This window comes from Mixophyes fleayi, chromosome 1, assembly GCF_038048845.1.
Source record: "Mixophyes fleayi isolate aMixFle1 chromosome 1, aMixFle1.hap1, whole genome shotgun sequence".
In the NCBI taxonomy this organism is placed as follows: domain Eukaryota; kingdom Metazoa; phylum Chordata; class Amphibia; order Anura; family Limnodynastidae; genus Mixophyes; species Mixophyes fleayi.
This window is the reverse complement of record NC_134402.1, coordinates 354390953-354416360: the sequence shown is the minus strand read 5'-3', so window position 1 is coordinate 354416360 and position 25408 is coordinate 354390953. Positions and strand designations below refer to the sequence as shown.

General features: G+C 42.9%; 1 protein-coding gene across 1 annotated transcript in view; it reads left to right on the top strand.

The window, feature by feature from the left end:
- Nucleotides 1-24380, top strand: part of DNAH10 (dynein axonemal heavy chain 10) — a 145858-nt gene extending 121478 nt beyond the window's left edge. Inside the window, exons 69-79 of the mRNA XM_075177193.1 lie at nt 1767-1950; nt 5563-5763; nt 6001-6210; nt 14248-14343; nt 15390-15561; nt 17691-17822; nt 18562-18773; nt 19383-19550; nt 20249-20429; nt 22260-22405; nt 23905-24380. Coding sequence (XP_075033294.1) covers nt 1767-1950; nt 5563-5763; nt 6001-6210; nt 14248-14343; nt 15390-15561; nt 17691-17822; nt 18562-18773; nt 19383-19550; nt 20249-20429; nt 22260-22405; nt 23905-24051 — 1849 coding nt within the window. The 3' untranslated portion in view covers nt 24052-24380. The remainder of the gene's footprint in view (nt 1-1766; nt 1951-5562; nt 5764-6000; nt 6211-14247; nt 14344-15389; nt 15562-17690; nt 17823-18561; nt 18774-19382; nt 19551-20248; nt 20430-22259; nt 22406-23904) is intronic.
- Nucleotides 24381-25408: the final 1028 nt, after the last annotated feature.

The window sequence follows — 25408 nt, the reverse complement described above, 5'->3', positions numbered from 1 at the left end:
AATACTATTATCATTGTTTATTCCAAGATGTGTCTTTGGTCTATAAGTGGTGGGGATCTTTTACAACCCCAACTCGAAGCTCATAGGGCCCACAAATGTGGTACAGTCCATACATTTACCTGACAAGATGGCTGTTGATTGAATATGAAAATCTTGTGCCTGTTGATGTGTGGAATAGAGCAATAGGGTATGCTTATCTTTCTACTACCGGCTAGGCTCAGGACATGTCTTTAGACATGGGAGGTCTACAAAAGTGATATTCTATTTTGTAGTGCAATGAACAGACTGAGGTGGAGATTTTGTGTATTTAAAGCTGACCCTGGCTATGGTATGCACAGGTCTTTTTTCAAACAAGCCTGAAACATCTGCCACCAAAAAGGTTGTGTAGAATTGAACCAGAAAAAAACTACTAATCCCAGATGCCCATACAGATATTAGAAATAGGGAATCCATATACTAATGCATACATGGAGTACATACATTTGTTGTACAAAATGAAAGCGAGGGGCCATGAAGGCTGCCAAAATCAGTCCAAAAACAAGGTGAATGAGCAGTGTTTTACTAGAAAAGCTTAAGTGAATGACAGCCTACTGATCATAGGCTGTACTGTATGCTGCTCACCCTATTCCCTAGACCAGGGTATGGCTACACTTGTGCCTAAGAGTAAATATGGGAGCAGTGGCAGAAATAAAGATCTGCTTCATCACGTAGGTTATAGGGTTGGTGTGTTGCAAGTCTAATGTACTGTTTTAAATACAAGGGATTGTTCTGACTTTGTATTTAGTTATAGTGTCAACAACCTATAAGTTGTGTGTATATAATGTATACATTATATAGGTATAGATATTACATTATTATGTATACAAGCCTGACGTGTCTGCTGCGTGCAGTGACATACTTGTGTCTACTGGAAGACTTGTCTTTGGAGCCAGCGTGACTAGACAGTCAGAATAAAGCACCTTTGGGAGCATCTGCGGTATAGGCAGGAATATAGTGCATGCGCCTCATTTACAATTTATGGATTGCCTGCTGTAACCATTTCACTGCTGGAAAGTGCAGCAGACTAATTGGAAAATAACGCTTTCCAGATCTTTCCCCTCTGGGTTACATATAATGTCATCTTATGAGATTGCCGCAGCACTACCTGTCTTCTCAATGGTCTCTGTGAAACAGCCATCTAACATTTGTCTTTTAGTGTTAGTCTTTTAACCACTGTAAATTTCCCATCCTGCAACCTGTATTTAAATATTGGTTCTTAACGATTACAATATGTAATGGTTATACTGATCTAATCATAGTTCAATATTCAGTACAAAGATAATCAGAAGTTCATAAGCACTTACCCTTGTATCACAAAATGTGAACAGTCTCCATGATTCATCACTATCTTTATCCAAAATAATTATTAACATTAAAGAGGATGATGTAAAATCTGGCAGAGTATTTTTTCTTTATTTGGAAGAACTGTTACATTTATAAAGGAAATGGTACTACAATTCCACCCAGTTTACACTCTACAGTTCCATCCACATGAAGCAAGTGCCTACACATGTAAGTTTCCATTTTGCTCATGAAGATATCAGGCACCTAATGCCTTTGGGTTTGCAATTTTGCACCTACCTACAAATGGAACAAGTTTATTTTAGACTAACAATGTGCCTCTGGACATATGGACGTAGATATACCAAGTCCACTCTGGTGAGTCACACTCACATACACTCTTAAGACTAATTTACTAACCAGAGAATGCTTGATACAATACTTAGGTATGTGCAGCCACCAGTCATCAGCTTAGAAGCTATATTTGAACAGAGCATTCCAACTTCGCCTATTGTCTTCATCCTGAGTCCGGGGTCTGATCCTGCCAGTGACCTCATGAAGTTGGCAGATAGGTCAGGATTTGGAGGAAACCGCCTTAAATTCCTTGCCATGGGTCAGGGGCAAGAAAAAGTAAGTAACTTGTCTTTTCTATATATGTGTATGTGTGTGTATGTGTGTGTATATATATATATATATATATATATATATATATATATATATATATATATATATATATATATATATATATATATATTCTGTACTATATTCCCCATCTGTTATGTATCTGTAAGTAGTGTTGCTTTGTTAAATTGATCCACCGTATACTGTACTATGATGTTATATATTGTCCTATTCTGTCCACTGGCACTACATGGTGATATACATTTTTTTTCTTAAACCCAGAAAGCTAAAATTTTTAATATAATGCGTATGTTCCAAAAATCGCTTTAAGGGATTATGCTGACAGTTGTGGATTTTGCCTGAAGGGTATAAAGCAATTTAGCATACCACCAAACCCTGAGCAATGAAAGGTGGTGTAAGAGCTGTAATATAATGGCATTTAGGGGTTAATTCCTCAACATCCGTTGTCTGGCATTTCAGTGCTGAGCATTGCAAGTGCTGAGCATTGACACGCGATGCCTGTCATGTGATGCGGCCACATCGCTTACTTTGTGATACGGCCGCAGGTGATATAAAAGAAATACATGCATCCGGGGGGATGGGGCCCAAACAGGGGTCAGACTGAGCGGCCCGGGGGACCGATGCCTCCCTGCCCCCCGGGCCAGCCCGCCCCTGGTGATGAGACCGGCATGGTGAGAGTCCCTGTATGACTGTACACATCAAGCAGTAAGATCACCTTCACACTTCATGCTGTTGGTGTGATGTACAGTAATATAGGTAATATAGAGGAAAGGGATTTTCAAAAATGTGTCTTCCATTACTTGAGAAAATGCTGTGTAGGAGCAGGGCTGCCAAGAGGAATTCAGGGCCCCGGTACAACAACTTCATGGGGCCCCCCTTTGAGCATGGCAAAAAAATTTGCACTGCGGCGCAAAAGTGGTATTGTATGTGGCTATGCATCTTTGGGGCATTGCTAGCAGGTGAAAAGCGCTAGGCCACCCTCCTACTGAAAAAAACCCTGCATTGTTGTATACACCATTGGCACAAGGGTGCTGTGACCGCTCGCCCCGGAGCATGACATATGTCCCATCACTCCTGACTTTCAGGACATCTAGCACCATAGTGTGCACTATATAAAGAATGCAGTGTGTACATAAAGAGCTCACAGTTTGTTCTGCCTAGTGTAAGGACCAGGCCAAATCACCAAAAATTGGGATTGTCCCACTAGAATCAGAACGTTTCACAGACTATCCTGCTCTCTCCTACCTGTTCTTGTCACTTTCACCACCTGTGACTGCAGGTTTCTTTAGTTGCGGCTTGTCTGGATCCTGCAATGTTGGGGGCCCTATTTGGAGAAAAAAATGGGTACATTTAGAAAATTCCAACCAGCCCCGGCATTAAATCAATAGCACCCACGATTAATAATTAGGCCTTCCTCCAGCCCCAACATTAAAATAATAGGTTTATTTATAAATGGGAATACTATTTCCCTCCCTCCAAACAGCCCCAGCAATAAATAAATAGTATTTACATATCATAAATATACCTATTTCCCGCAACCATCACTGCCATTAAATAATTCATAGTCACATTTAATAGAGACCTCATTCTCCCCAAACTCACCCCCACATTCAATAGCCCCCAAACCACCCCATCTTAAATTAATAGTCCCCACTATTAAATTGCCTCACCATCACCCCACAAACAAAATTGCACCCATTAATTAGCCACCACCTATCTCACACACACACTACATTACCACAAGCTCCCTGTGCCATCATACACACACATTACCACAAGCCCCTGTGCCACCACACACACATTACCACAAGCCCCCTGTGCCATCACACACATTACTGTGTCCCTTCATCATCACCACACTGTGCCCCCTTGTGATCACACTGCGCCCTCCATGCTGCTTTTCCCCCCTTCACCTGGCCTCCCTTCATCACACTGTGCCATGCTGCTCCCCCCTTCATCACACTGTGCCATGCTGCTTCCCCCCCTTCATCACTCCCCTTCATAACACAGTGCCATTCTGCCCCCTCCCCTTCATCACACCGTGCCATTCTGCCCCCTCCCCTTCATCACACCGTGCCATGCTGCTCCCCTGCTTCATCACACTGTGCTATGCCGCTCCCCCCCCTTATCACTCTGTGCCATGCTGCACCCCTTCATAACTTTGTGCCATGCTGTTCCCCCCTTCATCACTCTGTTCCATGCTGCCCCCACTTCATCACTCTGTGCCATGCTGTTCCCCACTTCATCACTCTGCCATGCTGTTCCCCACTTCATCACTCTGTGCCATGCTCCCCCCACTCCCCTTCATCACTGTGCCATTCTTCTGCCCCCACCCCTCTTCTTCATCACTCGGTGCCTTTCTGTTTTCCTCCCCTTGACTCCATTCCTTTACTTACCTTTGTATTGGCTTCCTTCATCTCTTCTCTTCTGTCTTCTTGATGGGTCCTCTCTGCGCTGCTCCTCACTGAACATCGGGCGTGACGTGATGACATCACGCCCGACATTCAGTGTGAATGGAGCAGGGAGAAGGAACACCAGCGCAGCAATCATGTGAGTAGTTTTTTTTTGGTTTTTTTTAGTACTCTGCTCCCCCACCAACAAATGGGGCAGAGCCACCCCCCCCCCCCCCAAAAAAAGTAGGTTTAAAAAACAAACAAACAAAAAAACAGTCAGCAGTGGCATGTCCGGGTAATTAGTCCCCGTCTCCCCCTGTCTCGGCGGCCCTGTGTAGGAGTTATATTGTTGAGTAGTACAGTCATTTTTTATTTTTTTTTGTACAAATCTTTATCCTCCTAAAATCATATATATATATATATGTATCAAAAAGAATAGATAGTGCAATGCGTAACTCCAATTAGACCAAAGAAGTTCAATTAAAGTCCAAGTTGGAAACAGGATTTCCTATGTTCAGGAGGCAGCCACAATTCCCACAAAGCCAGATGGTGATCTGGAATAATCTATAACAAAACAAATAGGGAGGGGCGCCATATAGTATAATACTGTATATACTAGAAATACAGAAAATGTGCCATGAACAGGAAACTCAATCATCCATATGGGTGCATAAAGGAGGCATTTCTATAACACTCAAACAGCAAGGGTGAATTTGTAGAAAGATCAGAAACACACTGGAACTCCCGCACCTCACCAATATATAATGTGCGTACCAGATATAAAATCTTTAAAGCTTATCTGTATATATGATGATAATTCTTCACATGGGGTACACTCTGTTTCCACCCTTCAGGCATACGCAGGGCAGTAGTTGTATACAGTACTTCTAGAGTCCAGGAATGGTACTCAGTAAAATCCAGATTCTTAGGTAACAAGCCCGATTCTGGAGAGCTGCCTAGCTGCACAATGGAAAAGAGCAGGCTGTGTATATATATATATGTGTATATATATGTGTATATATATGTGTATATATATATATATATATATATATATATATATATATATATATATATAAACATGTTAGTGCATGTACATTGTAATCTATCTCGCAAGCATGGCCCTCACTACCCCTTTTTTGTTTTGTTTTCTGTGGTGCTTTAGAAATCAATGGCAGTAATATGATATAAGCTATGTTTGTTGTGATAGGTTGCCCTCCAACTCCTGGAGATAGCAGTATCTCGTGGCCAGTGGCTCATGTTACAAAACTGCCACCTCTTGGTAAAGTGGCTGAAGGATTTAGAAAAAGCACTGGAGATGATCAGGAAACCACACCCAGATTTCCGGCTTTGGCTCACGACAGATCCCACCAAAGACTTCCCTATTGGAATTCTGCAGAAATCCCTCAAGGTAAATATATTCCCTGGAAATTAATAAAACAAGAACATATATGTAAGTAGTAATAGCAATACTAATTGTCCAGGGAGCCTCGGAATACACTATGGTCCTTATAATTATGTGATGGTGACAGTGTTTAATCCTGTTGATGTTTAACTTGAAGTCCCGTGCAGTGGAGACTTCCAGATTTTATTTTAGAAATGAATTAATATGGGCGACAGATAAATAGTTCATACATGTGCTCTGCAGGTTGTTACAGAACCTCCTAATGGGCTGAAGTTGAACATGAGAGCGACATACTTCAAGATCACCCATGAAGCTCTTGATGCCTGTCAGCATCCAGCATTCAAATCATTGGTCTATGTGTTGACATTTTTCCATGCTGTGGTGCAGGAGAGAAGGAAGTTTGGGAAGATTGGCTGGAATGTACCTTACGATTTCAATGAGTCTGATTTCCAGGTATGGTTGCTTAACATTACTTATTAGACAATAGCTTGATTGTACTTTCCAGCAATTTTAGGAAGTACAGGTGATGACTGGTAACACTGTCTTACCAAATAAACAGATCAGGCTTCATCTACTGTGCTTCAAGGCCACTTTACCATGTGTATTTAGGTGTACTATTAGAACGGTGTCATTTCTGCCTAATGCTGCTCACATGCAGTGATAAAGGTGCAGACATTGGCAAACTGGCCCAATATTTCTCCAATATGGTCACCCACTTATATGGGCAAATTGGAACCCTGTCCTTCTTGCTTAGTGGTAAGATCATCCCGTTTGTGGTCAGTTTTAGATCAGAAATGTTTGGAACACAATGCTTCATCTGCACGAAGTCAGTATATGGATTTGTAATATATGGATGTGGTACTTAACCGCAGATCTGAGTTGCAAATACCACTTTTGTGCCTGTTCATGTTCAAATGTGCCCATATTTACAGGACATGCATGTATCTGAATATCAAGATGGTAACATCTGAAAAATGTGACATTATAGGATGGGGAGAGATCAGCAGTTTGTGGTATTCCTAGCTATATGCAGCTGGGCGCATTTTGTTTTGCATCATTGATGGCTTTTTTCTATCCAGATGCATTTCTTACAGTTTAGTGCATTTATAAGAGCACAAATACCTATGTAATAAAATAAATACTGAAACACGCGATAGTGACGCCTGGAGTAAAGGCGGCCCAGATGCCACTCCCCGCATGATTCAAGACATAAATGAGGCTGGAACGAGCAGTATTTTAGAAGAGCAGCCCAGACGTTTTATTTATTTTATTTTTTTAAAGTTTTATTTTGCAAGGTCAGTATAACAATAAAAGACGGATGACAAAAAGAATACTGATAACAGAAATAGAGAAAAAAACAAGAAAAACAAATCAATGATCAGCATAAAACAAGCAAATCACTTAGTCAAACGAACCTCTAAATGTAATGGTAGTGAATGACCCAAGGTTTTTAATAAGAGAGGAGAGAGAGAAAGAGAAGGTGTAGCGAAAGAAAGAAGAGAGAGAAGAGAAAGAGGAAAAGTGAGAGGTGACTAGATCCATAAGAAGAAATGAGTCCAAGACAGAAGTGAGGTGTTAGGGCTGGGTTATGTAAAGGGTGGGCATGCCTGAAAGAAGGCTAACCATGGGTCCCAAACCTTGATGAAAGCTCTCGAAGTGTTCCGAATAATGCTGGTCATATACTCCATCCGTTGAATCTGCCAGACTCTATTGATTATAGACTGCATAGAGGGAGGGGATTGCATACGCCAGTCTGCTGCTATCTGGCAGGTAGCTGCCGAAACAATGTGCCTCATCAATTTGTTTTGATGTCGGGATGCCGAGGGAGCCCCCAAAGAAAGAAGAAAGAATTTGGGTTCCAGGGGGATGTCCACCTGGAGGATTGCACTAACCAGGTCTCTAATCTCAACCCAGAAGCCTGATAACTTTGGGCACGACCACCATATGTGGAGGAATGTGCCTTCTTGAGAGCACCCTCGCCAGCACCGATCAGAAGAGTCGTGGAGGATTCTGCATAGGCGCGAAGGGACATAGTACCATCGGTATAGCACTTTGTAGGCGTTCTCCTTGATTCTAACGCAGATGGAGCTAGTAGCGGTATTATCGTAAATGTCAGACCATTCCTCCTCCGAGAGCTCCTCACCAAGGTCCCGTTCCCAAGCCAGTTCGTGAGAGGCCCTAGAGGTTGAAGAGGAAGGAGCAAGTTCGAAGTAGAGGGTTGAAATTAGTCCTTTGGTTGAGGATTGGCGTAGACAGAGGGCTTCAAATGTGGAGAGGGGTCGGGAAAGGAGACGGTCTTTAACAACATTGTAAAAGTGGCGGAGTTGCAAGAACTGGTAGAAGTGTTTTGAGGGAATAAGGATACGTGATTGGATATCAGAAAACTGAGGAAACGTTGCCGATGTGGATAAATGATTAAGGTAGGTGACTCCCCGCGAATACCATGGCTGAAATGCACTGTAATGAAGACCTGGGGGAAATTCCGGAGAGTTATATAGCGGAATAACCGGGGAGGGATGGGGAGACAGGGCAAATTTCTGGGATGACGAATCCCAAATGGATAGAGAATGTGCGATTATTGGATGGAGTAACAGTCGTTTAGGGCGACGAGCTCTAGGAAGCCATAGGAGAGAAGATACAGAGAGCAGTCCCAGACCCTCAGCCTCGATTTTGGACCAAATTCTGGCTTCCGTCGGACCAGACCACAAAACACATTGAGCAAGCTGGGCAGAGAGATAATATCTTCGGAAGTCAGGAATCCCCAGTCCTCCTCCCCGCGGGGACCTCTGTAGTACCTTAAGTCGGACTCGGGGCCGTCTACCCGACCAGACAAATCTAGAGACGTGAAATTGTAAGAATTTAAAAACATAAGGTGGGATGCGGATGGGAAGGGTCTGGAAAAAGTACAGTAGTCTTGGGAGGATATTCATTTTGACGGTGTTAATACGGCCAATCCAGGAAATATAGAGTTGAGACCACGAGGTAAGGTCTGTTTTTACTTGGTCGAGTAGGTGAGGAAAGTTAGCCTGAAAAAGCAGTCGATAGTGCTTAGTGATGAAAACACCCAAATATTTAATTTTGTGGCGACCCCATTGAAAAGGGAAGGAGCGATTCAACAGCAGCTTGTCTGTAGCCGGTATGTTAAAGTCCAAGACCTCTGTCTTATCTGGGTTAATTTTATAACCCGAAAAATAGCCATAGAGGTCAAGTTCATCTAGGAGAGGGGGCACCGACGTGTTGGGGTTAGTAATAGACAGTAGGACATCGTCCGCATACAGAGCGATCTTATGTAGAGAGGGGCCCACCTGAATGCCTGATATTTCGCGATTATGTCGGATTCTAGCTGCCAGAGGCTCAATAACAAGAGCGAATATGAGTGGGGAGAGGGGGCATCCCTGGCGGGTGCCATTCGTGATCTGAAAGGGTGTCGAGGTCAGGCCATTAGCAGACACAGTAGCAGACGGGGACCTATAGAGGGCTAAAATACCTGTCAAAAATCTATCTTTAAAACCCATCGCTTGAAGCACTCCCTCCATGAACGACCAGGAGATACGGTCAAACGCTTTTTCGGCATCAAGCGCCATAATGAGGGAAGGGAGACCATCGTTGTTTATTGTATGAATTAAGTCAATAATCCTTCTGGTGTTATCAGGGGCTTGACGCCCTGGGATAAAGCCCACCTGGTCAGGGTGGACAAGGGCTGGAAGCAGTGGGTTCAACCTAGAGGCTAGAATCTTTGCAAATATTTTCAGGTCCACGTTCAGCAACGAGATGGGCCTGTAACTAGCACAGAGGGAGTGATCTTTCCCCGGTTTAGGAATGACGATTATATTTGCCCTAGTAGTGGCAGGGTCAAAGGAGGCTCCCTCCAGTACCTCGTTGAAAAATTTTGTCAAGTGTGGGCCAAGAACCTCGGCAAACTTTTTATAGTACTGGGGGGTAAGGCCGTCCGGGCCAGGAGCTGAGGAGGACTTCAAGGACTTGATCGCCGCTAAAACCTCCAGCAAAGTAATGTCTGCGTTTAGATGGGATTGCTGTGTGGCGGTAATTCTAGGAAGGGGCGTTGATAAAAGATAGTCAGATAAAGAAGGGGTCAGGGGATCCAGACGAGGGGGGGGAGCATCAAGATTGTAAAGGAAGGAGTAGAAATCCCTGAATTCCCTGACTATCCCTGCTGGGTCATATGTTACATTTCCAGAGGGAGTCTGACGTATTTTATCAATGTGCTGTAGGGCAAGTTTTTTCCGGAGCTTTCTGGCAAGTACAGAATCAGCTTTATCCGCTTTATCGTAGTAACGCTGTTGAAGTTTCTGCATGATAACAGCTGCTCTACGGGAAAGGATGGTATTTAGTTGACCCTTCAGTGAGGCAATCTTCGGGAGTAAGGCCGGATCGTGGTGTGACTGATGTTGCGAAAGGAGTGAGGCTAACCTAAGTTCCAAAGATGCTATTTCTTCAGCTGCCTTTTTCCTAGCTGCCGATGATTGACTAATCAATTGGCCTCGTATGGTAGCCTTGTGCGCCTCCCAAACAATTCCTGGGGTTATGTCAGGGGTTGAATTCTCTAAGAAATAATTGGTAATGGAGGTCATAATCTCTAGACAAATAGACCTGTTTAGTAAAAGGGAGTCGTCTAGACGCCATCTACTGCGCTGGGGGGGCGGCTTGAGAAGATCTAATACAATGGATACGCCCGAATGATCTGTCCAGGGGAGGGGGGTAATGTCTGCCCGTACCACATGATGAGCGAGTGATTGTGAAATGTGTAGCATATCAATGCGCGTGTAAAGTTGATGCGGGGCAGAGAAATGGGTATAATCCTTAGCATCCGCGTTACATAATCTCCACGAATCATGTAAACAATGGTGTGTAAGGAGTGTGGATAGGCTAGAAGATTCAGGAGAGGGGGAGATGACCCGCCGGGAGGAGGAGGAGGGAGACCTATCGAGTGCCGGATCCAGGGTGACGTTGAAGTCACCGCCTATAATAACATGGCCCTGCGCCAGCCGCTCGACCTGCTTAAAAAGTCTGGTGAAGAAAGGCTTTTGCTTCTGATTCGGGGCGTAGACCGAAATCAGTGTAACGGGAGCGGAACGGAGAGTGCCGATCACCATCAGAAAGCGGCCTTCTGGGTCTGCATGGGTTTTGGAATGAAGAAAGGGAACCTTACTATGGATTAAGACAGCAACGCCCCGTTTCTTGCAATCCGCTGAGGCAAAGAAGGTCTGGGAAAATTGCTTACCCTGAAGCTGAGTGTGGGCTCCCGTAAGGTGAGTCTCCTGAAGAAATACGATATCTGCTTTTTCTCTCCTGCAGGCACCCAGGAGTATCGTACGCTTACGAGGAGAGTTGAGGCCGTTCACGTTAACAGAGAAAATCTTCAAAGCCATGGCAGAAGCGGGGAGACAACCTCCAAAAATATCTCTAGACAATTAGGTGGGGAACAAAACCAGTTAGTTTGTAGGATGGACACAAGCTTAGAGAGCCAGTAAGAGAGTGGATCAAAGTCACAGAGGAAAGAGGAAGGAGATAGAAAGATAAGAAGCCCAATTGGGCGAAAACCCTGAAAGAAAGGAATCCTGTACGGATTCAAAGGCATTATCCAGTACCAGAGTACAGTAAAAATAACAATGTCAAAGGGTGCATGGGGGGGTGAACCTTAAATTCACACGGCGGTAGAAGCCGCTCAGACCCCAGGAGACCCACAAATCAAATATAGTGAATAAAAATATGATAAAAATAACAGTAGAAAATATAAATATATGTTCAAAATCTAGCCGTAGAATGGTGTGCAAAGTAAATACAACGTGTATATATAACATTTATGATATTGAGGGAGGGGGGGGGGGGAGGGAAGGGCGTTAGGGGATATTAGGGAGGTGAAGGGGGAGGGTCTAGGAAAAGGGCATTTACTCTCTCTTCCAACGACCAAAATAAGATCGCTAATCAAACAGAGAGAGAAAAAAAAAAAAAAAAAAAAAAAAAAAACAAGATAGACAAAAGACCCTGTATTATACAAAGTATTTGAAACTATAGGAGGGCAACAAATATCAGCTGACATTGAGAGTCCACCTAAAAGGAAAAATTAAAGCAGAGAAAAGGCAAGAACGGACATAAGAGGAGCCATACGTGTAGATTAATCCGAATCAGGGTGGCTCTGCCTCCCGCGGGCGACGTCTTGAAGAGCGGGACCAATCAGGCTGAGGGAGCACCGGGCGCTGGATCTGGGAAGAAGTAGCCTGAAGGACTGCCGAATCAGGAAGGATGCCCAACTTGTCCAAGAGACTCTGGCCCTGATCCAGCGATTTGACAAAGTGGGAGGAGTTGTCAGCAAAAACTTGGAGCTGGAACGGAAAGCACCATCGGTAACGGATGTTGTGCTGTCGAAGAATCCTGGTGACAGGCTGAAGGTCTCTCCGTTTTTGTATTGTGGAAGGAGCTAGGTCCTGGAATAGTTGAATGTCCATGTCCCGGAATGTAATCACAGAGCGATCTCTGGTAGCGGTAAGAATGCGGTCTCTGGTCCGGAAATAATGCAGGCGAACGATGATGTCTCGTGGAGGTTGACCATTTGGAGGTTTAGCTCTCAGGGCACGATGAGCCCGATCCATAAGACAATCAGTCTCAGAGATGTCCGGTAGAAGATGGAAAAAGAGGTCCTTGAGGAAAGCATGGAGATCTGCGTTACCTATTTCTTCGGACACATTTCTAATTCGGATATTATTACGGCGGGATCTGTTTTCGGAGTCCTCTTGCTTTTCTTTCAAAATTTCCACCTCCTCACGGAGGCGGGAAAGTTCCTTATCAGTTACAGAGTTAGATCGACAGATGTCGTCGGTTTTGGATTCCAGGGCGTCTGTCCTGTTACCCAGGGCATTCAACTCTGTTTTGAACTCGTTGACCACTTTTGATAGCTCTTGATAGAAAGCTGTTTTCACCCCCTCTAAGAGGCTGGACATCACCGCTTGAATTTGAGGGTCAAGCTCAACTTCAGCCGAAGAAGAACCTGATGTCCCCTGGCGATCAGCTTGTGGAGAGGAGGGCTTCCCTTTTGATCCAAAGAAATTAGCTGAAGATCCTGCAGTCACTTTCTTTGGTTTGGCCGCCATGGTGTGATCAAGCTAGTTGGTCTGGCAGTTGGATAAGGTAGTTAGAGCAGGTGGGGAGAGGAGGAAGGAGGTTGGGGGGGAGGATGCACACCGTTCTCGGCTCAGTTGAGAGGGGTCTTACCCAGGGTTGGGCAACATGGTAGAGATTACATACCAGGCGAGGGTGCTATTTTATGCAGACGAATCGGGGCACCGTCAGTCAGAGTTAGATCTCACAAGAACAGTCAATGTGTTTGGGGGTATACAGAGACTTTAAACTCAAGGAAAGATTTTTAAATTGTAGTAGCAAAAATCGCCACAGGGTGGCAGCAGTGATTCACTTTCAACTTGCAAACTGGAAGATATATTCAGTATAGAGCCTCTGCTGGATACCTGATCTTCAGGCTCTACATGACCTCTCGAGCTGTCAGGGCAGAGCACAGCCCAAGACAACAGCAAAGAGGACAGTCACAAACTCAGCAGTTCTCAGCCTCTGAGAGCACCCCAGCCGAGGGCTATATAATAGACTGCACTTCTCCAACCTCACTCACCGGGACCGGAATAATGCCAGAAGCCAGGGACCAGACATCAAACAGATGGGAACCTCATATGCAGGATCACCAGCGGCCAGCCAAGAAGGACATCTGCAGAGTGTCAGCAGATGCAACACATGGGCTCCGGCACCAGGCAGGAGAAGACAGGAGGTCTGGACAGAGCGCCAGCACACCCCTGGTATTCGACAATATCCCGCAGCTCCACGAATCCTCCGTGCAGGTGAGTCTCCGTTTTTGTCCCCAGTAGTCTCCCGGGGGGAAGATCCAGGTATCGCGAGCCGGCCGGCCGATACCGGAAGTGTAGGTGATGGCGGATCGGGGACTTCCGGTTCGCCGCTAACCGAAGATCTGCGGCACAAGACTACCAACAGGTTAGTTTGAATGTCGGCTGGGGGAGCAGGTGTCTACGGGAGGTAGGCAAAAGTCCAGGGGGGTGCTGACTGTCCGCAGCAATGGCCAGACGAGGCGTGCGCCCGTGGATCCACACAGAAGCACCTAGGTGGGGATATATAGCAGCCACCGATGCAATTCAGGTCTCCAAATGGTTAGGGAAAGGTGACCCCGATTTCAGGTGCAGGCTAAAGTTGTTTAGAAGGCCTGGAGGAATGATGTTAGGGGATATTTGCTCGTGCGAGGCAGAGATCTAGAAATATCCGTCTTTCCAGTATGGCTGACAGGCCACGCCCCCCAGACGTTTTATTTAATGAAGCGGTGGTGCTGTTATTTCACCTTTGTTAGATTGTTGCTGAACTAATGAACTTGTGTTTGTTTATAGCATTCATCATAAGTTGCATGTTGTCTTCTTTCTGATCTTTTCTGACAGTGTACATTATATTGTCCTTATTCAGGTGTGCATGGAGATATTACATACATATCTGACCAAAGCTTACACACAGCATGATACCAGGATACCCTGGGGCAGCCTCAAGTACCTCATCGGAGAGGTTTGTTTGTCCTTATAGTGTGTACTGTTTCTTACTGTCATTGATTTCTATTAACTATCATATGGAATAGAGGCTGATACATTCATTTTACTGTAAATCACAAGGAATAATGAGTTGTAGCATCCTAGACAATAGCATCTCAGACATAGATTAAGCGTTTAATTTCCTTCTTGAACCTAATGGATTAGCCATGAAGTATTTGTAGTGGAAGGGTTCAGTTTCTTCTCTCTATGTCTTTCTTAAGCTTGTCTGAACAAAAGAGTAAACACATAATATTCTTATCTGAAATAGCAATTATCGAGGGATATCTGCCCTTCAGTAAAGTAGTAGATTGAAATAATTATTGAAGTGGCCATATTGTAAAATTTATTGCAATGAGGTAAGTGTGTGGGGAGAGGGGCACACTGTTACATTGTAGCACCCTCAGTTATGTATAATTATAATTAAATAAAGCATGTACACTACGTGATCATTTTTAAATGATTTGCATTGCTGAGTTTGGAATGGAAAGTTAATCTAGGAAATGCCCTACACGAACTATAAATCTGTCCCCACATTTTAAATTTACCCCCCCCCCCCCTCCTCTAGTACAACATGGTTTTACCCAGGTGCAAAGTTACTCCGTTTTATGCTACTCTTCTTAGTGGCTCAGGCCCATTGAGCCTGACAAGCTGTATGCTGGAGACATTTTTCTGTTACCAACAGACATATTTTTAATATTTAATTTAGTGTACAGAAGAAATGCCATTTGGTGAAATTATTTTTTTCTTCATTTTGCTGCTCATATTGATCATTTTATGGTAACTTCCATGCCTTACTTTTAGTAATAGACCATGAGTAACTAATTGTATTGTTTGAAACATCCAATATGACCATTATATGAGAGCTTGCTAGCTTAACTGCGTATAGTTAACACATGGCGGACATATGGTTCCAATGTCGGGATTATCGCTAAATGGTCCACTTTATTTTAAAAACCATTGAACGTTTTAGACAGATCTTTCTCCCAAGAAGTAGCATTCTGACATCTGACTGTATCTCTGCAGGTCATGTATGGGGGACGAGCCATTGACAGCTTTGACCGTCGTATTCTCACCATCTACATGGATGAATATTTGGGTGACTTTATATTTGACACGTTCCAGCTGTTCCACTTCTATAAGAATGAGGAGGTGGATTACAAAATTCCAAGTGGTGACATTAAAGATGACTTTGTTGGTAAGATCAGCAGATTCTAGAACTTGTTTGTGCACAGTGATATATATATATATAGTGCTTTTTTTGTAAAAAAAAAGGTGCCGGAACTCACGTCTTATTAATCTTTTATGAAAAAAAGTAAAAAATTATATATATATATATATATATATATATATATATATATATACACATAAATTTACTCCCTTCCTTGCCCCTCACACACTTGACAATTGTAAAATAAAAATAATAACTCCTACCTCCTCCTGGTTGGCTGGCAAGGCTGCAGTCCAGATGACTGATGGAGTAAACGCAGGATATCTAGAGGGGAGGCCCCATATGTTTAATAAAGCAAACATAACAACTGGACATCACTCACCTGTTACACACTGACATGTCCCCTGCTGCGGCTGCCTACCAACTTTTCTCACATATGGCCGCTAGCTATTCTCACCCCTATTCTGCACCCTGGTTTTTTTGTGGCCCTCTCTTTCCACCTCCCTCCTTTTTCTGTAGCCCTCTTTCTGCTCCCCTTTATTCTGTAGCCCTCTTTCTGCTCCCCTTCTTTATTCTGTAGCCCTCTTTCTGCTCCCCCTTTATTCTGTAGCCCTCTTTCTGCTCCCCCTTTATTCTGTAGCCCTCTTTCTGCTCCCCCTTTATTCTGTAGCCTTCTTTCTGCTCCCCCTCTATTCTGTAGCCTTCTTTCTGCTCCCCCTTTATTCTGTAGCCTTCTTTCTGCTCCCCCTCTATTCTGTAGCCTTCTTTCTGCTCCCCCTTTATTCTGTAGCCTTCTTTCTGCTCCCCCTCTATTCTATAGCCTTCTTTCTGCTCCCCCTTTATTCTGTAGCCTTCTTTCTGCTCCCCCTTTATTCTGTAGCCTTCTTTCTGCTCCCCCTCTATTCTGTAGCCTTCTTTCTGCTCCCCCTCTATTCTGTAGCCTTCTTTCTGCTCCCCCTCTATTCTGTAGCCTTCTTTCTGCTCCCCCTCTATTCTGTAGCCTTCTTTCTGCTCCCCCTTTATTTTGTAGCCTTCTTTCTGCTCCCCCTTTATTTTGTAGCCTTCTTTCTGCTCCCCCTTTATTCTGTAGCCTTCTTTCTGCTCCCCTTTTATTCTGTAGCCTTCTTTCTGCTCCCCCTCTATTCTGTAGCCTTCTTTCTGCTCCCCCTCTATTCTGTAGCCTTCTTTCTGCTCCCCTTTTATTCTGTAGCCTTCTTTCTGCTCCCCCTCTATTCTGTAGCCTTCTTTCTGCTCCCCCTCTATTCTGTAGCCTTCTTTCTGCTCCCCCTCTATTCTGTAGCCTTCTTTCTGCTCCCCCTTTATTCTGTAGCCTTCTTTCTGCTCCCCCTCTATTCTGTAGCCTTCTTTCTGCTCCCCCTCTATTCTGTAGCCTTCTTTCTGCTCCCCCTCTATTATGTAGCCTTCTTTCTGCTCCCCCTCTATTCTGTAGCCTTCTTTCTGCTCCCCCTCTATTCTGTAGCCCTCTTTCTGCTCCCCCTCTATTCTGTAGCCTTCTTTCTGCTCCCCCTCTATTCTGTAGCCCTCTTTCTGCTCCCCCTCTATTCTGTAGCCTTCTTTCTGCTCCCCCTCTATTCTGTAGCCTGCTTTCTGCTCGCCCTTTGTTTTTCTGTAGCCCTCTTCTACTTTCGCCCCTACCCGCTTTCTGTAGTCAGTATTACTTACCTTCTTTGCATACTTTCGCTGCTCCTCCCGCTGCCCTGCTTCCGGCCGACGGAAGCAGGACACACACACACACACACACACACACACACACACACACAGATGCGGTGCTGCACTGTAGCAGCACCGCAGAGAAAAAAAAAAAGTTAAAAAAAAGTTTAAAAAAAAAAGGTGCCGGAACGCCGTTCCCAGCGTTCAATGGGAAAAAAAGCACTGTGTGTATATATATATATATATATATATATATATATATATATATATATATATATATATATATATATATATATATATATATAGAAGAACAGTACAGTGGGTCAGTGGGTAACATGACCCTCAGTGTAAGAAACTGTAATGTATATGTTAATCCATCAAACTGCATTGCCTGCACAACGTGTATTTTTTTATATTTAGTATCTCTGTGTCCACATCTTGTGAAAGAATCTATGTATTTATTGTAAATATTTCTTTATTAACAGAGGAGATAGAATCACTTCCACTCGCAAACACCCCTGAGGTGTTTGGCCTCCATTCTAACGCTGAAATTGGATACTATACACAGGCAGCTCGAGATATGTGGTCTCACCTCCTGGAGCTGCAGCCACAAACAGGTACTGTACTGGGTCTGCCCATGTCAGCTTACAGCCAGGTTGTGTATTGGGACACTAGTCTGAAAGGACCAGTCACAGGAACAATGAAAGGGTTTCATAACTGTGCATTATTGAAGATGTGAGAGCTTATGTTGCTTGACTGACAGGTGGGTAAAGAGGAAACACTGGAGGTAGGAGACAGTTCATGGCAGACATGACATGAAGGGGGACAGGTTCTCTAGAGACTTGTACTTCATACAATTGAACTTGTGTCTGCTTTTTCTATTCCCCCGCTCTGCATTGTCAATTTTTTCATTAAAAATAAAAATAAATAAATGTATGGATTGTTAACAGCTTACTAAGTTCATTATAAGGAATATTTAAAGCATATTAGTGATAAAATGTCATTGGTATAGATCTCCGGTCAAATATATTCAGGGGCGGATCTAGAAATTTTTTCTACCCCGGGCGATATAGGGGGGGCGATTTAGGCCCCGCCCTCTTTCTAACTTCTAAGACTGCTGGCGGCCGCACAGTATGTGCAGGTCCGTTCGGCAGTGATAATGTGCTGTCCCGCTGCTCTGATTGTGTTTAAAACACAATCAGAGCAGCCGGGCAGCACATTATCACTGCCGAATGGACCTGCACAGTGTGCAGCTGCCAGCAGCAAGCCCCCCCCCCTGGATCCGCCACTGAATATATTACACCATTTGTATAAACATTTCACAAAACGTGAAACCTTGCCTTAATTTCTCTCCAGGTGAATCTGGCACGGGTATAAGCCGAGATGAGTACATTGGCCAAGTGGCAAAGGATATTGAGAACAAGCTGCCCCAAATATTTGATCTAGATCAAATTAGAAAGAATTTTGGGTTGGAGATATCACCCACCACCGTGGTTTTACTGCAGGAACTGGAAAGATTTAATAATCTGATAAGTCGCATGTCAAGGTCCTTGGCTGAGCTTCAGAAGGTGAGTGATACAGAGAGAGAGAGAGAGAGTGGTCAACTGGCTCAGTCTGTTCCATTTCATGCTCATACTTTACCTTGTATGAAAGTACTGTGCTGTATTTGAATATTTACTATGTTTTTATATGCAGATATGTAATTGTGATTCTTGGTATCTTCACATTGCTGTTTTTTTGTTGTTGATGTGATTGCTGACAATTAAACCGGTGGCACTTAGCCTTTCAGTATAGCCTTTAATTGTTAAACCGCATTATTTTAATATGTCATGTCATAGCCCTCAGTAGTGCATTTATAATGTAATGTTCAATGTGTACTGTGATAGAGCAACAACATTGTTTTTAGAGGAAAAGGAAGGTTGGGAAAGAATGAGGTTTATAGTGTCATTTAAATAAGATTAAGCAATGGACAATCCACATTACTAGGGCTTATTATAAGTATACTAAGAACATTATTTAACGCAATACCTTTAGGAATGATGATTTGAGGCATCAAAACATTAATACATCAAGATACATTTTGATTTATTAATCTATTGCACTCATTTGATCCATCTGTATAAAAACAGCTTGTCTCTTGTTTGTTACTACGTTACACTCTGTTGTCATGTCTGCAGGCTTTAGCTGGGGAAGTTGGAATGAGCAATGAGTTAGATGAAGTGGCTCGAGCACTGTTCAATGGGCAGATTCCAAACATATGGAGAAGACTGGCTCCTGATACCTTAAAGTCTTTGGGAAACTGGATGATTCACTTCAGGAGGCGGTACACTCAGTACACATCATGGGTATGATATACGGCTCATGGATTACTTTTTATGCTCTGGGAATTCTTTTTAATGAAGTCTTAGCTGTCAATACTTACTCGTGCTACTTGCTCAGTGTATATACTTGCAGCTTTGACATTTTTGTTGTTACTATGTTATTATCCTTTATGTATATAGCACCATTATATTATGCAGCGCTTTACAGAGAATGTTTTTATTATTCTCATCAGTCCCTGCCCCATTTTACAATCTAAATTCTCTAACACACACACACACACACACACACACACACACACACACACACACGTGACAATATCATCAAAACAAACAAACACCACACAGAGAGTGCCCTGGAATGGAACCCATAGCCCCAGTGCTACAAGTCAGCGATGCTAATTACTGCTAACATGCTACAGTGTGGAAGCATGTAAGTTCCACCACTAGGACAAATCTGTGTCTGTTAGATGTAATTCCGGTGTTAGGAAATTGAGAGAGGGGAAATTTAGGCTGAAATGCCTGAAGCTCCAGTAGTTTGTATCATCAGGTGCCATCCTAGACCCCACAATGAGTTCATGATGGGGGAGTAAGCTCAGACGTGCATCATGTCTGTTTATCTGTCATGTCTGTAGCTCTATACTATTTCTTTAGAATTCCTTAGTGGGCTTTGCCATAAATTCATGCAAGTTGCTCTAAATTGATGGTTATATTTATTGTTTCAGGTGAATGATACTGAGCCCAATGTGATGTGGCTATCAGGTCTACATATTCCGGAGTCCTACCTGACTGCACTTGTTCAGGCCACTTGCAGGAAGAATGGATGGCCACTTGACCGTTCCACTTTGTACACTCAGGTCACCAAGTTTTCTACAGCGGATGAGGTCACAGAGAGACCTGGACAGGGTTTGTAGATTTTATTGTATCCATGGGATTGATTTGTGGGAACATTAGTCATGCATGTTGGAGTAAAAGTATTTCCATTTGTATGACCTCTGCACCACGTGGACTCATAGAGCTGGACTTGGTGAAGCATTCTGCATCAAGTCATACCTCATAGTGCATCTGTCATCTGCACACAGTAAATGCAGACGTGTGTAGACAGTAGGCGCCCTTCAACTTCTTTGGTCCAAAGGACTACTGAAAATCATTATATCATTGAAGAATACCAGCTGCCCTGCAATAATACCAAATGTGAACCCTCATGGTGTTAGGTACACCCGGCATACATCCGCATTGACAGACCACAGTAGCACCATTAGCATCATTGAATATCAGATAAAAATCCATACAGCAAAAAGGTTAAGAAATGTAAAAGTAAGTGAATGTGTGTTTACACAGAATAAGAAGAAAAACGAAGGACTGCTTGTTCATAGCAAAACTGAAACACAAGTTTTTATCCTTTCTTATATTAAAGCCACAAAGATCAGGTAACAAAACAGTCCTTTCTATGGAGGAACAAACAGATGTATCATTGCTTCAGCTGTGCTGGTGTAAAAAATAAACAAACAAACAAAAAATGTATTTTGCAGCACAAAATGCAGGAAAAATGTGTAAGCATCATTTTCACTCTACTATTTGCAAGAACTCATACAAATGCACGAAAATAATCATCTGCTTGGATGTATACTTTAAGCCAAAAATGTAAGCCCCATGATTTTGAAAAATCAATAATTAAAAATAACAACTCTTACTAGATTTTGCATAGCTTATGCTCTCTTTACTACAGTTGTTTGTGCGTTGAATCAAAATTTATTAGGTCATGGTAATAGTTAACCATTTCCCTGTTGCAAAACTTAAATCGGCAGCTGAGGCTTGAATGAAGCTTAAGCTGCTGTTTTAAAATGATGCAAAAAAAATGCCTACCCCCACCCCCCATCCCCTGTCCATCTAGTGCTGCAACCAGGATGTCAGTAGCAGCCTCTGATTCCAGTGCTTTGCCCAGGAACCAAATCAAATGAGGCAAATAGGAACACTTTGTAACCCATTGAAGGATTGCCACATTGGGGTCAATATGACTTCCGCCAGGCACGGAGCAGCTATTGTGTGGACAAATGATCTACTGCTGCATCCGTGTTCTATTATCGCCAACTTTAGTATGGCAATAACATAAGGTAATTAATGATAAAAACGCTCTATTTGAATAAAGCATCTTTTTCAGCAGTAGTTTAAAAAAATGTACATATTTATTTTTACTTATTTTCATCTATTTTTTACTATTTAATTTTCATTTTGGTTTTGTACAACTAGTGGGACTGAAAGCATAAGCCAGGGCTTTTAGATCCACTGTGTGTGCGTGAACCAGCTAGCTGGGCTATGCATGCACATACCCCCTGAGACTGACTCAGTGAAGCGGTAAGTTAACTCTTAGAGCTCAGGGCCAGTAGCGCGAAGACAACTTATTATCGCTCATCTGTCTTGGCAAGACTTTATTGCTAAATGATGGCGATAGGTCATTTTCTATCGCCATAATAAGCATTGATAGAAAATCAGCCCTATCATCAATTATTGATAAATAGACGCTTTATTTCTTTTCAGTTATGGCTGGAAATATATATGTTAATGCAGTTGTCACAGCATTGTTTATCACAGTTGTGTTCTGGCATTGATAACCCTTAATGCAGATTTGATATGTTCCACCAAGGACAGGACTGAGAATTAATGTTATTCTGGGTAATGTGTATATATAGAAGATTTGTTACATGTGAATTCAGTCTTGCCATGTATTTTGTGCAGGATGCTTTATTTCTGGCCTCTACCTGGAGGGAGCTGACTGGGACGTAGAGAAGTCATGTTTAATTAAAAGTAAACCCAAAGTCCTTGTAGTGGAGCTGCCTGTGTTGAAGGTTATCCCAATTGAAGCTCATCGTCTCAAGTTACAGGTAAGTGGCCATAAGGTAGTTAAGTGTTGGTCAAATCCTTGTCTGTAATATATATCCCTGTAAATAGCTGTCAATACATTAATGCTGCCATTGTGGACAATGTACTTGTCAAAGCGCTCTAAATAACATTGAAACGTTGTGCAAATCAGTGGTCATTCCCCCTAAACGCAGTTGAGTCTCCACGAATTATTCTGTGTATGTGGACTCACTAGTGGATCTGCAGGTACTAAGATAAACTCATTCAGAACCATTGAAAGTTAGAGATCTCCTAGAGGAATTCTACATTCTGACATCCCGGTTATAGAAAAACAGAACTATATAAACATAATGCTTCAGTGGTAAAAATCTATGGGGGGAATTCAATTACCACGGCTGCACATCTTTACTGTTACTACGGTAAAATCTCCGCTGATTTTTCCTCGCACCAAATAGAGGTGCAAGGTAAAATCAGCAGAGATTTCTGTAAAAGTCTATATGTTGGCTTAAAAGGGGTTTCCACCTTTACAAATTTATTTTGATTGTAATGATGTTTGATGAGGAGATCTGGTGCCTATATGTGTGGGAGGAGGGATCTGGTGTAGATCTGTGTGGGAGGAGGGATCTGGTGCAGATCTGTATGGGAGGAGGGATCTGGTGCAGATCTGTATGGGAGGAGGGATCTATCTGGTGCAGATCTGTGTAGGAGGAGGGATCTGGTGTAGATCTGTATGTGAGAAGGGATCTGGTGCAGATCTGTGTAGGAGGAGGGATCTGGTGCAGATCTGTGTGGGAGGAGGGATCTGGTGCAGATCTGTGTGGGAGGAGGGATCTGGTGCAGATCTGTGTGGGAGGAGGGATCTGGTACAGATCTGTGTTGGAGGAGGGATCTGGTGTAGATCTGTATGGGAGGAGGGATCTGGTGCAGATCTGTGTGGTAGGAGGGATCTGGTGCAGATTTGTGTGGGAGGAGGGATCTGGTGCAGATCTGTATGGGAGGAGGGATCTGGTGCAGATCTGTGTGGGAGGAAGGATCTGGTGCAGATCTGTGTGGGAGGAAGGATCTGGTGCAGATCTGTGTGGGAGGAGGGATCTGGTGCAGATTTGTGTGGGAGGAGGGATCTGGTGCACGGAAAAAACACCTAGCTTCTGATTGAACAGGTGCTGTGACCATCCAGTTAGCCAGAGCCATAACTTAGAATTCTAGAGCCTGGGGCAAGAAAGACAAATGCCGCCCCCCTAGCCCTCAATGTTAACCAAATTAACCTAAATTATTCCTAAATTGCGCCCCTCTTCAGCGTTGCGCCCTGGGCGGTCGCGCCTGTCGCACAGCCCTAGTTACGGCCCTGCAGTTAGCAGCTGGGTGTCTAAGGTATAAGGGGATTGTATGTATTTCAAAGATCGAACACACCTTTAATACAATGTATGTAAAATACACTGAATATCTGTATGTAGTAAAATTAAAAGATAGTGGAAGAAAATATTGCTGCACATAGATTTCATGGTTGTTTTGTATTTTGCAGAACACATTCCGGACGCCCGTTTACACTACATCTATGAGGAGGAACGCTATGGGAGTTGGTTTGGTTTTTGAGGCTGATCTTTCTACAACAAAACACATTTCACACTGGGTGCTGCAAGGAGTCTGCCTCACCCTCAACGCTGATTAGATTACCTTATTACATGCAAACTGTGTCAAAATAACAGATAATATATTTTCCATGTTAAAATGTTTGTATATTTATATATTTGGATATAAGGTAAACATTTAAATAAATGGTGGTTGTCAAATATTTTTATTATTGTTTGTGCCTTTCAATATTAATATGCCCCTTATTTAAAAACCCCATATTATAAACCCCATATTAAAACATAAATACCTATATATAGAAGATGTGCAAAGGTAAAGGAGAACACACTTGTGTTACAAAGTTTGTGTAAATAGTGTGTGCCTTTCTTCATCATCATTAAATTCAGAATGTGATAAATGCTTTAAAAATGTTAAGCTGTAAAATGGGGTTTATCCAGTAAGTGATATATATATATATATATATATATATATATATATATATATATATATATATATATATATATATATATATATATATATAGAGAGAGAGAGACACTACAGGGTGAGTGTACCAATCGTCAGTTATCTAAGGCTGATGATTTTCAGTGACTTGCCATCTGTATTTAAAGTGGCAATTATATTAAAGGCTAAACCCACTGAGTTTTACCTTTTAATAAAATTTTCATTCTAAGTAATTCCAGCAAAACGTTGAAGATCGTCGGGTTTAGATAATCGAGGATTGATACATTTAGTCCTACTTGATTTAGGTTCTCATATCCACTATTGCTTTAATTATGTTCTTAATTCAACTTGTGCATGTCCTGCTCCACTATATTAATAGCAACTTAACTTTGGCTCCAGGTATGGTTCAATAAATGATACAACGTACCAGAAATGGTATAGTTTTGTATACTTGGCACCAGATGTGGCTCAGCATACAGCAGCTTCTATTGGCACTGGCTGCTAGATTTTGGAAATATTTGTCCACACTTGCTCATAATGCAGGTGCCTTCGGAGCCAGCCCTATATATAGAACTGAAGCTGAACCAGGAAGCTGCTGTGCAGGACTATAAGAATGAAGTCTCTGAGAAGCACCGCTGAAACATTGCAAGTAAGGACCCAGTTCATTAGATCATTGGAATGTTTACAGCATAGCCAATCAAACCATCACAATGTTCACAGCAGTAGGAGATGAGTAAGATGAGTAAGCTGATGATCTTGTGGGAGGCAGTGACCTGTCCATTATTGTGACAGTGAGTGACGACAGGTCTGCATGTAACGGGAAGTGTTATGAATGTAGATAAGCAGGAGGTCAAAGACAGCAGTAGATAGGGGAAAGGCGTAAGATCCCCAAAACAACTCAGTAGCGACGTAAGTCTCCTGTCACACTGATACATATAGATTTGGCAGCACGGTGGCTCAGTGGTTAGCACTTCTGCCTTACAGCACTGGGGTCA